A 17,404-nucleotide genomic window follows, 5' to 3' on the forward strand; every position below is an offset into this window, starting at 1 on the left:
CCGGATTCACCGCATGACAACGATCACGTGTGTTTCATGTTTATTGTCACACCTTCAGTTCCAGAAATGCTCAAAAATCTGTTTTTATAACAGTTAAAGCTCTTTTCATGTAGTTGCGATGTTATATTGTGTGATGTTTATGAAAATAAAACTGATAAAAAATGTAGACCCCACTATATTGGCATTTAAATAATATATGCTTATGTTGAACTTTATTGTTGTAAAAACAGACGCTGTAAGCAGTACATGTCTCTGAAACATCAGTGTATTAGTCAAAATATTGCATTTATTTCACTTCAGCTGTGATAAAGTATGCAAACGCAGCGCGAGCATCACTACGGGAAGCAGAAAGTGTCCGACTTCGTGTCTCCGTTTTCAGCTCCTCCCCACCTGCACACGGTTATTCTCGCCGATCGGTTGCATCCAGCCGCAGCCGATGTCGAACACACCTTGTGTGTATGTGCGTTTACTGATTAACTGTGACACTGTGTGTGTTTTGTAGTGTGGACCATAGAGGAGAGATCTGGATTACAGCAGGACTACACAAACGTACGTCTACACACGACACACACATTCTCTCCCACATACTTTTACACACATATACACACACACACTCACACTTTTACACACACACACACACACACACACACACACACTTAAGATAGAACATTTCTGTAAACATTTTTACAGTGTACATTAAAAGATCAGAGATTGATAATTCCTGATTGTGATGTGTTTTATCTCCATCAGATTCCCATCTGCTCACTCTGGATCTGAACACAGTGAATAAACTTCTCCATCTGTCTGAGAGGAACAGATCGATTACTGGCACTGACACAGATCAGCCGTATCCTGATCATCCAGACAGATTTGATGTTTATGCTCAGGTGTTGTGTAGAGAGAGTGTGTGTAGACGCTGTTACTGGGAGGTTGAGTGGAGAGGTGATGGTGTGTTAATATCAATGTCATATAAGAGCATCAGCAGGAAGGGATGGGGTGATGAGTGTGTGTTTGGACATAATGATCAGTCATGGAGTTTGTTCTGCTCTTCCTCCAGTTACTCATTCAGACACAATAACATAGAGACTGAACTCCCAGTAGAGTCCATCAGCAGTAGAGTAGGTGTGTATGTGGATCACAGTGCAGGAACTCTGTCCTTCTACAGCGTCTCTGGAGACACAGTGAGCCTCATCCACACAGTCCAGACCACATTCACTCAACCGCTCTATCCTGGGTTTAGGATTGGTTTTGGATCATCAGTGAAACTGTGGTGATGAATCAGAATAGACCAGGGGTAGGCAAGTTCAGTCCTAGAGAGCCGCTGTCCTGCAGAGTTTAGCTCCAACCTTAATCAAATACACCTGAACAAGCTAATCAAGCTCTTCGGGATTACTAAGGCTAAAGGCAGGTGAGGGTTTGTTTCAGGGTTGGAGCTAAACTCTGCTGGACAGTGGCTCTCTAGGACTGAACTTGCCTACCCCTGGAATAGACTGTAGAGAGATTCTACCCAAGAGACTAAATGAGGGACATGTGATGATGATAAGTTGTAATGGTTACAAAAAAAGGGTTGCTATCCAGGGTATTTACAGATATAAACCAATTAGATGTAAGACTATTTAAGACCTTTTTAATACCACTGTGTATGAAATTTAAGACCAAACCTGTGAAGGAAATGCACATTATACATATAAATATACTGATCAGGCGTAACATTATGAGCACTGACAGGTGAAGTGAACTGATTATCTCTTCATCACGGCACCTGCTAGTGGGTGGGATATGTTAGGCAGCAAGTGAACATGTTGACCTCAAAGTTGATGTGTTAAAAGCAGGAAAAATGGGCAAGAGTAAAGATTTGAGCAAGTTTGACAAAGGCCAAATTGTGATGGCTAGACGACTGGGTCAGAGCATCTCCAAAACTGCAGCTCTTGTGGGGTGTTTCCGGTCTGCAGTGGTCAGTATCTATCAAAAGTGCTCCAAGGAAGGAACAGTGGTGAACCGATGACAGGGTCATGGGCGGCCGAGGCTCATTGATGGCTGACCTGTGTGGTCTGATCCAACAGACGAGCTCCTGTAGCTCAAATTGCTCAAGAAGTTAATGCTGGTTCTGATAAAAAGGTGTCAGAATACACAGTGCATCAGTTTGTTGCGTATGGGGCTGCATAGATGCAGACCAGTCAGGGTGACCATGCTGACCCCTGTCCACCGCCGAACGCACCAACAATGGACATGTGAGCATCAGAACTGGACCACGGAGCAATGGAAGAAGGTGGCCTGATCTGATGAATCCCGTTTTCTTTTACATCACATGGATGGCCAGGTGCATGTGCGTCGCTTACCTGGGGAACACATGGCACCAGGATGCACTCTGTGAAGAAGGCAAGCTGGCGGAGGCAGTGTGACGCTTTGGGCAATGTTCTGCTGGGAAACCTTGGGTCCTGCCATCCATGTGGATGTTACTTTGACACGTACCACCTACCTAAGCATTGCTGCAGACCATGTACACCCTTTCATGGAAACGGTATTCCCTGGTGTCTGTTGCCTCTTTCAGCAGGATAATGCGCCCTGCCACAAAGAAGAAATGGTTCAGGAATGGTTTGAGGAGCACAACAACGAGTTTGAGGTGTTGACTTGTCCTCCAAATTCCCCAGATCTCAATCCAATCGAGCATCTGTGGGATGTGCTGAACAAACAAGTCTGATCCAGGGAGGCTCCACCTCACAACTTACAGGACTTAAAGGATCTGCTGCTAACATCAGCACACCTTCAGGGGTCTAGAAGAGTCCATGCCTCGATGGGTCGGGGCGGTTTCTTTCCATTATCTGTTTACGATAAACTGGGTCAGGTGCGAAATGAGGCCTTCCTTTTCTGCTACTTCTGTTACCTTTTCTGTGGATGCTATTTACTTCCAAAATATGACGTTCGTTAATGTTAAATCAGGGCTGGGCAAACTCGGTCCTGGAGGGCCACTGTCCTGCAGAGTTTAGCTGCAACCCTGATAAAACTCACCTGTATGTAATCCTGAAGACCTTGATTAGCTGGTTCAGGTGTGTTTGATTAGGGTTGGAGCAAAACTCTGCAGGGACAGCGGCCCTCCAGGACAGAGTTTGCCCAGCCCTGTGTTAAATAAAGCATTGCAACATTACTTTCAAGAATGGTTCATTTATTGTACACGGCTTGTAAAAGTGATTAAAGTGACTGAACAGTTTGCATTGATATAAAAGTTAAATTCTAAAACGTTAAACAAACCTTTCTTCAGCAGAATCACAACAGATGCAGGAGCTAGACACAGCTGTGTGACGTCACACAACTAGACCAAAATAAAAATCCTGTTCACATACTGCTATCCATTTTTAAGAACTACCAATGAAAGAGTGTGAGATTCTGTCCAGTAGGCAAAACTGTAATGTTTGGGTGCAGTAACCATTTATACCATATATTATAGTATTCAAATGCAAATAGCTACACATTTTTACAATGTTAAATTCAATACATGTTAAAAATTACTTAAAGCAGAGTTCATGTTGTGTCTTTTTGAGGTGGGTGACATGACCAAGATCTTATTTCAAGATAAAACATATTTTAATTAAAATAAAGATAACAGTAACAATATATCACAATATAAGTATTTTGGTTATGTCAATTTTGTTATTAAAAATAAGAAGCAAGTTACACACAATACATTTTTAAAATGACATAAAAAAAAACAAAAAAAACAATGTTGTCACAACCGAAACTTCACCACGTTTCGGTACTGTCAATTTTAGGTACGTTTGTGTCTAGTTGAAAGATGCTAATCAGCACACGTTAGCTAGCACAATTCTGAACAGTTGTACACATAAAAACTAAATTTTATGGAATGACACCCAAAAAATTTTTGAACACATTTAGCTCAAAATTATGGATCTTATCTACTATGAAAGAGAGGCTATGAGAGGGAGGGACACAGGAATATTTCCTCATCAAAAATGTATAAGTATGTTAAAATCAGTTTTAGCCAATGGACTAAAACACTGTTTTGGTAGTGACATGAAAATGTGGGATTTTTTTTTTTAACATAGTTTCATGATTTAAAAAAAAAAATAGCTTAAAATAATCAAATACTCTTTGGAAAGGGATTAGAAAGAGTTCACATAAAAACACAAACAACAATCCTTTCAAATGGTTTAGAGTGAAAATGTTCTTGTAAAATGATACAAAACAGACACTCCCTGCATAAAGATCATGCAGTCTGTGTAGGGAACTAAACCAGAGATTGTATTATAGGGAGATGAGAGGATCTGTATCTCTTACCATTGGAGAAAGCGTAACGGCTAACTTAATCACGTGTGGCACGTCTCAGCCTATCGTGTAATGACAGTGACATCAGTCACAACATTCCCTAGTCTGCCTTCTCTTAAAAAATACATTTTTATTAAGCTAAAATCTACATATAGTTCCCAATGAAAGTATTGTTTAGTGTAAAACATGCTGAAGATTAGCAAACAGGCTGTGGATTAATTAAATGATTAGCTATTTCCCCACAAAACTGTGCACCTTCTGACACTGCCAAAATTTGAAATCTGAGGTCAAATTTGATCGCAACAGTCATTAATCGGCTGTCTGTGAACATGGCAGGATTATAGGAATCTTTTAAGATTGTCAATTTGTCTCAGATGACCAAATCGTGGCCCAAACCGCACAGTGTGACCCCGGCTTTACTTTGAACTGAATCTTTACTATTCACTCAACATTTAATACATGCAAACATTCTCATTCGCATTCTCACCTTTATGCCATGTAAAATAATCAAAATAAAAAATGAGTGAAAGTATAGTTTGCATGTAGTATACGTCTTGCACACATCTATTTTTCTTCATTACTAATATCTGAGAGGTAAATTTAGTGAAAGGCAGCTCACATGCTTCACATGCAATTATATGGGAATTATATGTGTTGAATTATATTTTTAGCTCCATCCATTTTTTCTCATGTAGACAACAGGTTATGCAAAAAAAAATATATAAAGGGGCCTTATCACTGGACATAGTGCATATGTTAGCAAAATGCCCCTTTCTATAGTTATTTTTCTAGCTGACTGACAAGTTTGAGCATTGAACACTTATCTGAGGTAAATTTGACGTTACGTGACATTATTGTTCTTAAGCTGTTTTATACAAGCTCTTTCCAAGGTAGAAATGCTGATTGAGCGATCTGTCAGGCTACATTAAACAGCGCTAAAAAGACATTTACTGCATGTCATCTCAATTTATTACATCAACACAAAAGATGTGATGGGCTACTCATCACAGAACATGCATGTAAAAAAGGCACACAATTTTTAATCATAACATGTAAATTTATATTGTTAACAGTGGGGATCTCAGCAAAAAACAAAAAAACAAACAAAAAAAATCACTTACAAATTAATATTTTTGTGACCGTTTTGTTCGCAGTCTGGAGACCTGACAGATATCATCATCTCTAACTCAACCACTGCTATGTCATCTGCATACAGAAGTTAAAGTCATTAACCTGCATTTCATTAGGCTGGACAGGAAAAATGACAAATTATAAAACAAGTGTGAGGAGCAGTTATATTTATTAAAACTCTATGGGGCTGATCTGACTGAAAATCTTTAAAGCAATAATAATAGTGTGTCATCCAAATGACTTTCATTTCTTTTAAGGCCCAATGGTCATTCATTTTCATTTTAAGGCCCCCACACTATTAGGACAAACCCAAATAACAGTTAAAGGATTTTCCTTCAAATCTGCCTATTCCACTTTGCAGAGCAAACAGAATTCTGCTTATTTTTGCCATTTGCAGTGTTTCTTCGGTGAGTCTACAAAACTCCCTATGGACTTCAATGTCATGTCCCATGAAAGTTGCTAGCTGGTCTAGTTCATGAGTTTGTAAGTTTGAGAAACTGAGGCTACATGCTTTCTCAACTTGGTACATCTACTGGATGTTTTGCCCCACAGTGTTCTTCATATCACACTCAGCTGTCACATCCACAGATGTTCTCCTCTGATCTATGAAAAAAGGATGGGCAAATATGTAGGGATTTCTAGGGGAATTCCAACATCTCTAGTTTTAATCATTAGTTCCACAGATTATTAGACATTTGCTGGTAATAGTATTGGTACTTTGTGACTTCTTTTCCCTGTACCTCTACTATGGTGAGATCTTCACAAAGTTTCTTCTCAAAAGATCATAGGCTCTCCAGAATTTCATCCTGCATAATGTGTTCTGCAGGTATGTTTTGACTTCTATCGTAGAAACCTCACCTTCACAAAGCCAACTGAATAATATCAGCTGTGCCAGAGTCCCCTGAGAGAGATCACTCCATGACTTTTGTGATGGATGGTTGTTACAATCACCTGGCTCTGGGTGAAGCAACATTACCAAAAGAGGTGGCCACACAGAAGACTAAGTATAAGTATAAAGAAAGTAAAAAAAGAAAACAATCCAGGACTGGAGAGGAAAGATGAACGGCAGCCTAGTCCAGACAACACAGGGCTCTCTGAATCTCCGTCATTTAACCCCAAACGCCAATCACAGGTAACACTCCACACCTGTACCTGACGCTCACTCTGAAAGAGAGGCCTGGGGTGCATCATCCTCCAAGAGAATTTTATTTTAACTTCTAAATGAAGCATTTTGTGCATTCTGACAAGAAAATCCCATTCAGGAGGGTAATATCTGCATTTTTGGTGGGGTTCGCGTGGGAAAATTCGCATCTGAGGGGCTAAATATCATGTTATTTGGGGTCGCTTCAACTCGCGGACATGAAAAACAACCACGGCAATAGTGTAAAAGTAGCCCAATTCCATGGGAAAACCATGGACTTGGCAACACTGAAAACATTTACTTCAATCAAAAAACAACAACAACAAAAATCCTGCAAATTTCACAATTGGATTCGGTTTTGATTCAGAAACTTCCAATATCCAGAAAGGATATTAAGATATCTTTAATATTTCTTGAGTTACAGACATGCAAACTTTTAGCATGCCGAAACCAACCTTGATGAGATTCACACCTATGTTGTCACATGCTGCATTTATTGACTGGAGGAGACTTTCTGTCATACACCTTCCACCGCCATACTGAGAAAAATTCTTCTATAGGATTAAAGAAGGGAGAGTATTTTGGGAGGCACACATTTATAACATATGGGTTATTGGTAAATGTTTCACAAAATTTTGGACCACAGTGAAAATTCACATTGTCTCAGATGACAACATACACAGGATGTTCTGCCTGCTCATGACCTCTCTGCTCACGTCTGAGAAAATGGCCGTAAAGCATCCAGAAATGTTATAAGAAACAGTGTTGTATGGCCTTAAAGTCACATGGCAGTGGAGAACCCCATAGTTTCTGAGGGCAGCAGATATGATCATGCTCATTTTACATAAGGTTGAAGGTTTGGAGTTGGATAAATCCCTGTATTTAATGGATCCTCTAAAAATTGAACATAAATGGATTGCCAATGTTTTATTTCAATCTCTTCAAGATTTGGAGTCTTGATAACCTACAGAGAGATGAGAAGACAGTTTCTATCATTGACCTCTGGATAAGCCTTTAATAAATGAAACACAGTTTGATTTAAATGTTTGTTGCTCTTTCAATCAATGACTGCTGGAATCACAGAAATTTAATTTTGGAGGATTTATTAATATAGCTGGGCTGGACTGGACTTTGAGAAAACAGAAGTGGCCTCAGGTCTCTACGGACTGTTGCACAAGAACTGGAAGTCATTGGTTAGTAACAAAGAAAAAGAGTTACTGATAGACCACTATAGAGGAGGAAGCAATGGAAATATAGAAGATATGTTCCCCAATTTGACTCTATTAGATGAACTAGATGGTTGTAAGCGTCCTTTGTTACATACTGAAAGACCCATGCGTTTAGATTTGTGTACAAGTACTGGTAAAGCATTTTATAAAATGTGAAGTTTTTAATAAAAACGTTTTGGGTAGATACGCCTTGGCGTATGGTATTGAATGTGGAAGAGATTGTGAGACCTGAGTAGAGGTCTCTGTATAAGCCACCGTTAAAAAAAAGGACGGGATATACAGTGGCAACTTCTTCATTGTGCAATTGCAGTAAATGCTTTCATTTGTTTTAAATGCTGATGTCAGCGTAGAATGTCCTTTTTGCCTAAAAAGAGAAACCGTTTTAATGCTTTTATGGAGTGTGATTAGACTGAAACCTTTATTTTAGTTTTGCAAAAATTGTTCAATTCCTTTTAACAAAGAATTCTATAACTTTTATTTATGGTTTTACATTTGTTAAAAAGAAGAGTTGAATTTGTCAATTGTAAAATTTTATTTTAAGACAGGCCAAATTAGCCATCAATGTGAGCAGGAAAAATAAGGTTGTCAGGGAATGTTAATGTTTTTAAATACAGTAAAAACAAGATATTAATTTATTTTCATTTTTTAAGTCAATAAAAGATCTGTTAACATTTGAGATGGAGTGTTGTGTAAATAGAATGTGTGTGTGATGTAAAACACTCAGGCGTAGATCATTGTTTTTTATAGCTCTGAACTTTGGCCAGGCACCTTGTCAAAGTTCACTGAGCACTGACAGTTTCTCCATCATTTCACGAACTCTCCAGATCACTGCTGTAAAATATTACAGAACATCAATAGGAAAATGCATTCTCGTGCTGGGCTCTGTCCATTCCGGCTCAGCGTGTATCACATGCAAAAAGTCACCTGACATCCTTTTACCATTTGTGTTCTGTAATGATGTCGCAAAAATGTTTCAACATTTAATTGTGTTGTTTTAACTGGGTGTGGCGTCACATGCTGATCTGTCCTCATTCATGTTTCAGTCTTCGGAGAGTGAAGATGTCCCGCACAGAACAGCGTAAGAGATCTCTTTTGCCTAAAACTTTAATAGCAGATTGTAATGTTAAAAAGTTTTACTTAAAGCTATTGACTTAAATAGCCCATGTGTGTGTTTGAAACATTGTTTTAGCAACACATTTTACCATTTTTCTGATATCTTTAAAGGGTGCATAATATGTACAGTTTCGGCCAGTCTTATGTTAATCTTGAGTACCTTGAGTAGTATAGCATCCTTCATATCTCTGAAGAGTTTTTAGTTTTATCAGATTTATAAAAGACAGATGCACTGTACTGAGTCTTTCCAAAAACAGCCAAGCTCCTGGAGGCGTGCCGTGTGAGCAGAGCTTAAGAGCGACGAGCACGCACAGCTTTTGCGTAGCAAAGCAATCAATGGTCAGCTAAACAAATGTATTTAAACACACACAATACACAATCGCATTATCCATGGATAAGTTTTGATTCATTATATCTGTGTGTTGTTTACATTATATGTATATGCCAACTGCCAACAAAACATACATTTGAAGCAGTTTTACTCGCCACCTGCAGTTTCAGCTCATGGCCGGGATCTTTATCGCTGTGACCGCTCCATCTTTCAGTTTCAAACGGTCTGTAAATCCAGCATGGAACTGGGCCTTGTTTATAAAACCATAAGCGGTGATCCTGAGGGCTCGAGCAGCCACGGAAAAACATGAGATGTCTGACACTTGAGTAAATCTATTGTTTGAGTTTGGAGAATCCTGTTGATAAAAGCAGTCCGAATGATTAATTCATGAATGGAACTGATTTGGTTCTCAAGTTCAACTCACTTTTTCAATGATGCTGTCATGTTTTAGCTAATTTCCACATTTCTTTCTGGAGACGCAGGTGTATGTGATGTTTAATCAGTGAATAATAATAATGATAGTAAATTTCATTGTTCTTGTACCAGCTATTCCTTGACTATAAACTATCCCTTCTGTATTAGATACACTGTCAGGAATAACCACTGATGCCTTGACTGAAGAAGATCTGAGGAGGTGACTGAGTAAATTGAGGCAGAAGGTGAGCTTAAAAAAAAATCAAGCTTTATTGTTGTTGTATAAAGGCAGGAACACATCAAGCCGACACTGACCAACTAGTGGCGAAGAAAGCAGACTGTGGGGTTGGCTCATGTCGACAGCGCCTGTGTCCAAAGTTGGCCTGACACACCAAACCGACACTAGACAGCCGACGGCCAAGTAGCACGTCCGTTCTGTAGGGATGGGCAGATCGTTATGAAGTATCATTATATCGATACTGACGTTGAGTATTGAAAGTATCGATACTCAAATTAAAATATCGATACTAAGGTTTTTTTTTTACCAGTTATTTTGTTTATTTAACAATAAATTCAATGCATACAGTATGCATTGAAATGGACAAATAACCTACAGTATGTTAGCGAATAATTTGTAGTAGAAGTATTGATCTGAACATGCAAATGCTGCAAGTCAGAACCAATCAATCACAGAGAGTGACACTACAAAACAGGGCTGCGTTTAGTATCGTGATGCTTTTGGGAAACGCAGCTAAGAACAATGCTTAACAGAAGACAGAAAAGCATATTATTATTAGTTATTTCACAATAAACAAAATGAAATAGTAGCCTACATAGTTTGTGCAATTACATTTATTTAAATTGAACGTTAAAAGTTCATACTGATGTTCTGTCATAATACAAATGTTTCATTTTATGGGTGCAACAGCCTGTCACTGGCAGTCCCTTATGAAAATGAACCATTACTACAGTGACCATAGTTCAGCTAGGCATAGGCTTATTTGTAGATTTTCCATGGTTTACCATGTGTGAACAAAAATATAATCTAATAAACTGCAATTAAGGCATATTGAATGTTAAAATGCCTTTCAAATATGTTAAGTGGGTATCATAACCCATTTTACTCTTAGTAATTCAATAATTGAATAAATGTTAAAATCTTTAAGTTCATATTAGAGGTATCGTATCGGTATCGGCGATACTGGCCTTGAAAGTATCAGTATCGTATCGAAAACAAAATAAGTGGTATCGCCCATCCCTACCATTCTGCGCCTGTGTAAGATGAAATGCCTTTCCGTACCAGCAGGTGGCAGTAGCTGAACAGCCAATCAGAATGATCAGATGGCCAGACGGACCGACGAGCTCCAACGCCGATTCAACATGTCGAATCGGCTGAAAAAACCCCCGACAAGGACCAACTTCAGCCAGCGAAGATTCTCATCAGCTGTCAATGTTTTTATCATTCATCAGCTGAAAAAAATCGCCCTGATAGTGACTCCAACCATATTGTGTCTCTGTGCTGTTATCGTTATGGTTTATAGTTTTGTGGTGTAGACTGTTATTCTTTTATATTTAGAATGGTTTTTAGAACTATATCTTTATTGTTAGTTATTGTCCTTGGTGTGAACGGTGTGAATATTTGCAGTTCACAAAGGCCACCAATGGAAAGGAAAAATTTCGCAAACTGTATCACTAACTTGTGTGGTTGGTATGACAGTTCTCAAACTGTAGTAAGAAGCATAGCCCCTTGTTAGTTTGAGGTGTTGATGTAGAGACCACCTGTCGACACAATGACAGAATGCAATGGCGTGGGCGAAGGTATAATGCGTGTAGGTCTTTTATTAGCACTCCTAAAAAGTACACCTAAATTTATTAGAATTTAGTTCCTATTTTAATTTAGCTGCATGCTTAATCTGACTCCAATTTCAAATGATTATTAAATTTAGACTGTTTCTACTAACCAAAAATATTGGTTATGGTTTCATTAAGGTATTTGATTATTCTGGGTATCCCATACTTTCAATCATTTGTTCATTAGGGACCCAATGTTGCACAGAGATTCACATCGGCTGAGTCATGATCTCAAGGACACAAAGTCGCCACTTCTGATCTTAGACAGAAGGTGCTGTGTTAACTATTAAACTTTAAGCTAGGCCGCTCCCTGCTTGTTTGCTCAAATTGCTAAGTCAGTGATAGTCAGTAATCAAAAAGTTTTCAGACTGATTATGTGCCCCATGCTCCATTCATTCGTGCTCCTTCGGTTTGACCTATCCTGGACACAATATTTGCTGTAACACCAGACTCTGATCTACTCAAAAAAATGATTTAAGAAGAATACAGAAAAAATCATACATAACATTTTATTTGTCAGATAAAAATTTATCATGCCAATTACACAAATGAACAATTAGCTGCCAGTTCAGAAATGATAATTACATAAACTCATTTGCTCAAAGATGAATCTAAGAGTGAGAAATGCATACCTGACACACAGTAGTGTGTGAGTGCAGACATTTGTTAGATTTGTTGGACCTACTCTCGTGCCCCAAAGGGTCACACCTGGTTTTGGGGGAAAGGAGATGATTATCAGATATCTTGAAGAGAGACCACCCAAAAAGGAGAACAGAATTATCCTATAAGTTTTCAATCTTTCACATAATATTAGTGACTGCTGTGAAACTGATACCATTTTAGCAATCACGCATTTAAAACAGACATTTAAATGATACCTAACATGAAATGGAAAAACATAATAGATTCACAAGATACATCATAGGTGGTATATTGTTGGTAAACTTTTTAGTGACTTAAGTAGGGAGAGGGGGGCTCACAGATACAGTAGGTACTCAACCAAAATGCCTATTACCTCAGTAAATACTTCGCAAGGCCTGTTTGGTCATGCCATGCTTAAAATGGCTGCCAAACAGGAAGTGACTGTAGAGTGAGCAGAGGGAGTGGCACACAGTCAGAATTCAGAAGAGGGCTGATGTGGCATTACAACTGTACTGTTTGAATTAATTCTAAACGGCAAATGCTTACACTAATACTTACATTTAGTATTTTGGTTATGTGCATGTCTTTTTTAAAAATCTAATTAATATTATTTTTTTATTTCCTCATGGTGCAGTTGACTGAAAGAGGAAAAAAAACACCAAAGCACCCCAGAGGGTTAAACGAATGCAAAGAAAAACATTTTATTATGACCTCTTTTGAGCTGATAATCAAAAACAAGCTGAACTTTTATCTGTTTCTGGCAGAGTATCCGAGGAAACACTTCTGGAAGGGGGGTGGGGAGAAGTAGCTAATTTGCCTTTAAAGAGAAACAAAAACATGTTTTTGCTTCCACCCAAAAAGGGGGCAATTACAGGATGGCATAATAAACTAGATAAAATGTTTGTTGAGACAAACTTTGAAACTGGCTTGACAAAGCCTGACCATTTAAGTTTGAAGTTTTAAAAGCTTGACGTTTAAAGGTTTTCAGTTTGAAGTAGTTTGAAGTCTTTGAAGGTAATAGTCTATCATGAAACTCGATAGGTGCATGTTGATTCATGACTGCATGTTGATTCATTTGATGTCATAGAGTGCATTTATAGCACACACATAATGTGATTAATAATTGTATTTTGATTGCGATTAATCTTTACTTCATGTAAATGCAATACTTCAATTAAAGTAATGCGATTAAGATCATAATCATAGTGAGCATGATCACATTAAACTAGGTGGTGTTCACCGATTTTATACCCAACATTGCGGTGTTCATCACTGCTCCGAATGATATCCAGTACGTCCATAAAAATTTGAATGTGATGTCAGTAGATTTAAACAATGGCCGGTAACATGCATACTATATGCCTACCTGAGTGTGGTATAATCATACTTATTAGTGAATAATCAGAGTAATGAAAATTGCATGTAAACCAGAATTAAGAGATCTCCTCGTGTCATGCAAACATCGTAATGCGATTTAAGACCTCACTCTGATTATGAAAAATAATCACAGTATTGATGCACATGTAAACATAGTGGTAGCTAACATGTTTCATATAGATACCATGTAAAACTAGCATTATAGGACCCCTTTCACAGATGAGTTTGGATGAAGCATCCAATCACAGCTTCATTTCATAATCCAAATAACATTTGAATGCTTAGGTCCACATTTTAAGAGTGGAACTATTTAAGATCGTTTTCTTTTTGTCTTGCAGCTGTGAATCTGTGAAGGGTGATGGCGCCTGTTGAAGAGCTGCTTGAGAAATCACTGAATGAACTGGTTGAAGCTGAACTGAAGAAGTTTCAGTGGCACTTAAAGAATCATGAGCATATATCAAATTCTGATATGGAGAATGCAGATAGGTTAAAAACTGTGGATAAGATGGTGGCATGTTTTGGGCTAGAAGAAGCTGTGAAGATCACGGTGGAGATCCTGAGGAAGATGAACCAGAAAAATCTAGCTGAGCAGCTGGAGAACAAACACAAGCAAGGTAACATTTAATTCACTGTGACTGTAATTGACTGTTTACCAATGTGATGGTTTGATTTAACCCCAAAGCTAACCCTAAAACAGTCTCATGTCTTGTTTGATGTGCTTGATGTCAATGGGTTGAGAGCTTTTAATAATTTGGGTCAGAATTGCCTTGAGTTTGTTCTGAGTCCAATAGTGAAAATCCAATAAATGCTCTGGAAGGAATTTCAGAAATTTTAAAATTGAAACCAATTGCATTTGAGTCCGCATCAGTCAAGGAATTTGTCACCATATATGTTGTCAACTTCAGAATAATCAGTGTAAGATGTGCATGTAAACACTATATGAGATTAGCAGAATCATGAATTTAAGAAATATACTATCACTTTTGCTGCTTTCTTCCCTCTTTCTTAAAGGCTCTACTGCCGATGACAGTCAAGCTACTCTCCATCAATCAATCAATCAATCATTTATTTATAAAGCACTTTAAAACCGCAAAGTATACCAAAGTGCTGTACAAGAAACATTTAAATACAATACACAAAATACTTAAAATAATAATAGTAATTAATAAGTAAATACCTATAAAACTACACATCAAATGCCTGTGAGTACAAATAGGTCTTAAGACATGATTTAAACATCTGCAGAGAGGTTGAAGAAAGCACAGAGAAAGGAAGATCATTCCATAGCCTAGGAGCCACAACTGAGAAAGCGTGATCACCTCTTCACTTAAGACGTGTACGTGGTACTGTTACTGTAATCTGCGAGTTAGATCTTAACGATCTTGAGGAAGATTGAATTTTCAATAAATCCTTGATGTACTCTGGGGCCAAGCCATTTAAGGCTTTAAAAACTAATAACAAAATTTTAAAAACAATCCGTTGTTTAACTGGTAGCCAGTGTAGAGAGGCTAAAATTGGAGTTATGTGGTCTCTCTTTCTTGTATTTGTTAGCAGTCTGGCCGCTGCAATTTGGACTAATCCATGATTACACAGAGACCAGCCGCAGACTGAAGAACAAATTAAAAGAGGACTACAAGCGGATATTGGTTGGTAATTCACAGACGGGTCATCAGAAATACCTGAATGATATCTACACTGATTTATATGTGGTGGAGAATGTGACTGGTGGAAGAGTGAACAACCATGAGGTGATGCAGATCGAATCAAATCACAACCGATTGACTGCCAAGGAGAAGCCAATCAAGTGTAATGACATGTTTAAAGTCCAGTGTGACACGGGTCGACGAAACAGAAAAGTGCTGACAATGGGGATTGCAGGAGTGGGAAAAACTGTCTCTGTCAATAAATTCATCCTTGACTGGGCTGAAGGAAGAGAAAATCAGGATATAGTCTTCATATTTCCACTTCCATTCCGTAGATTGAATTTGATTAAAGAAGAGTACAGTCTCATGGGACTGATAAACAAATACTTCTTTAGTAGTCCTGAAGAACTGCCCTTTCTTCCTGAAGGTGACGGTAAAGTCATGTTCATCTTTGATGGGCTGGATGAATGTCGCTTTCCTTTAAGCTTTAAAGATGATGATGGATTTACAAATGTAAACAAAAAAACAACAGTGAGTAAAATAATAATAAACCTTATCAAGACACATCTGGTTCCATCTGCTCTCATCTGGATCACATCCAGATCAGCAGCAGCAGGTCTGATACCCCGTGACTACATTGATCAAGTGACAGAGGTGCGAGGATTTAATGATGAACAGAAAGAGCAGTACTTCAAAAATAACAGCACTACTGAGGTTTCTGAAAACATTATCCGTCACATCAAGAAATCCAGGAGTCTGTACATCATGTGCCATATCCCTGTCTTCTGCTGGATCTCTCTCACTGTTCTTCAGCCTCTACTGGCTCGAGAGAGCAATGACAAAACTCCCACAACGCTCATGGGAATGTATACAAGCTTTTTAATGTCTCAGCAGCAACAGATGGAAAAAAAATACTGTGATGACCCTGAACCTAAAGCTAATGCAAGGTCTTTTGATCAGATTATTCTGAAGCTTGGGAAACTGGCCTTTCAACAGCTGGAGAAAGGAAACTTGATTTTCTACAAAGAAGATCTTGAAGAATGTGGACTATATGTCAAAGAAGGGTCTGTGCACTCTGGGTTATGTACGCAAATGTTTCAGGAGGAAACAGTTTCAGCCAGAAGTGTTTACAGCTTTGTACATCTCAGTGTACAGGAATTCATTGCTGCTCTTTATGTGTTTTTGATTAGCAAAGACAAGAAAACAAACCCATTTCTTGAATCCAAAACAGAAAAACTGAAATGGAATCTTTCCAAAAAGCCACTGTTTAAACTACATAAGGCTGCAATCAACAAGGCTTTACAAAGTGAGAACGGACACCTGGATCTTTTCCTCCGGTTTCTTCTGGGTCTCTCACTGGAGTCCAATCAGAATGACCTGAAGGAACTACTGCCAAAACTGAATCTGAAAGCAGATAATGTGAAAGACACCATTGGCTATGTCAAAAAGACAATAGAGATGGAGAAATCAGTGGAAAGGACCATCAATCTCTTCCACTGTCTGAGTGAACTGAAAGATGACTTTGTGGAGGAAATCCAGGAGAATCTGAGCTCAGGAAAACTTTCAGCACATAATCTCTCCTCTGCTCAGTGGTCTGGTCTGGTGTTTGTGCTCCTCATGTCAGAAGAGATTCAAGAAAAGTTTGAACTGCAGAAATACAGAAGATCTGATGAAGCATTGATGAGACTGCTGCCAGTGATCAAAAACACCAGAAGAGCACTGTAAGAATCTTCTTTACATTCATTTTATATACACATTTAGTCTTTAGCCTTAATTTTACATGGGTGATTTGTTGGCCAAGAAAATGTAAATGTAAATCTATCAATGAGTGTGATTATATGAATACTGGTTAGATGTTTTATGAAGAGAAAATTGTTTTATCTTCACTTACATCACTATAGTCAAATGGTTTTCAAGTTACCTATGCTCCAAATTATAGTTTTGTGCTCTACACAGGCTACAGTACTGTAATCTCACTGTTCAGTCCTGTGAGAGTTTGTCTTCAGTTTTACAATCCTCAAACTCTGTCCTGAGAGAGCTGGACCTGAGTAACAATGACCTTCAGGATTCTGGAGTGAAGCTTCTTTCTGATGGATTGAAGAGTCCGAACTGTCAGCTGGACATACTGAGGTTTGAGTTCAGAAAACTTTTTTTTTAATTAGATTTTTTTTTGCAATAAGTTAATTATTTAAAAAAAAAAATCACACTGCTAAGATTTATTCTTTATGCAACTACATTGTTTTTCTTCATG

General features: G+C 38.2%; 2 protein-coding genes across 4 annotated transcripts in view; both read left to right on the forward strand.

The window, feature by feature from the left end:
- Nucleotides 1-17,404, forward strand: part of LOC125245181 (NACHT, LRR and PYD domains-containing protein 3-like) — a 41,218-nt gene that overhangs the window by 12,740 nt on the left and 11,074 nt on the right. The window contains exons 7-8 of one of the 3 annotated variants that reach the window (XM_048155681.1): nucleotides 503-549; nucleotides 751-2,168. The exons of 1 other annotated variant lie outside the window; for it this stretch is intronic. In XM_048155681.1, coding sequence (XP_048011638.1) covers nucleotides 503-549; nucleotides 751-1,274 — 571 coding nt within the window. In that variant the 3' untranslated portion in view covers nucleotides 1,275-2,168. Of the gene's footprint in view, nucleotides 1-502; nucleotides 550-750; nucleotides 2,169-17,404 lie in introns of those variants that run through there. One more of the 3 variants, XM_048155682.1, reaches the window with a different exon arrangement.
- On the forward strand, nucleotides 2,680-16,878 carry LOC125245184 (protein NLRC3-like). Its single transcript, XM_048155687.1, has 4 exons — nucleotides 2,680-8,860; nucleotides 9,809-9,885; nucleotides 13,849-14,124; nucleotides 15,062-16,878. The coding sequence occupies exons 3-4, from the start codon at nucleotides 13,869-13,871 to the stop codon at nucleotides 16,876-16,878; spliced, it is 2,073 nt and encodes a 690-aa protein (XP_048011644.1). The 5' UTR covers nucleotides 2,680-8,860; nucleotides 9,809-9,885; nucleotides 13,849-13,868.

The sequence above is a fragment of the Megalobrama amblycephala genome, linkage group LG14 (genome assembly GCF_018812025.1).
Source record: "Megalobrama amblycephala isolate DHTTF-2021 linkage group LG14, ASM1881202v1, whole genome shotgun sequence".
NCBI classification, from domain to species: domain Eukaryota; kingdom Metazoa; phylum Chordata; class Actinopteri; order Cypriniformes; family Xenocyprididae; genus Megalobrama; species Megalobrama amblycephala.

Bases quoted from the DNA above. Each gene is read 5' to 3' on its own strand.
- LOC125245184 (XM_048155687.1), top strand. From the start codon at position 13,869: ATGGCGCCTGTTGAAGAGCTGCTTGAGAAATCACTGAATGAACTGGTT. The intron at 14,125-15,061 runs GTAACATTTAAT...TGTATTTGTTAG, and splicing joins GGAGAACAAACACAAGCAAG to CAGTCTGGCCGCTGCAATTT.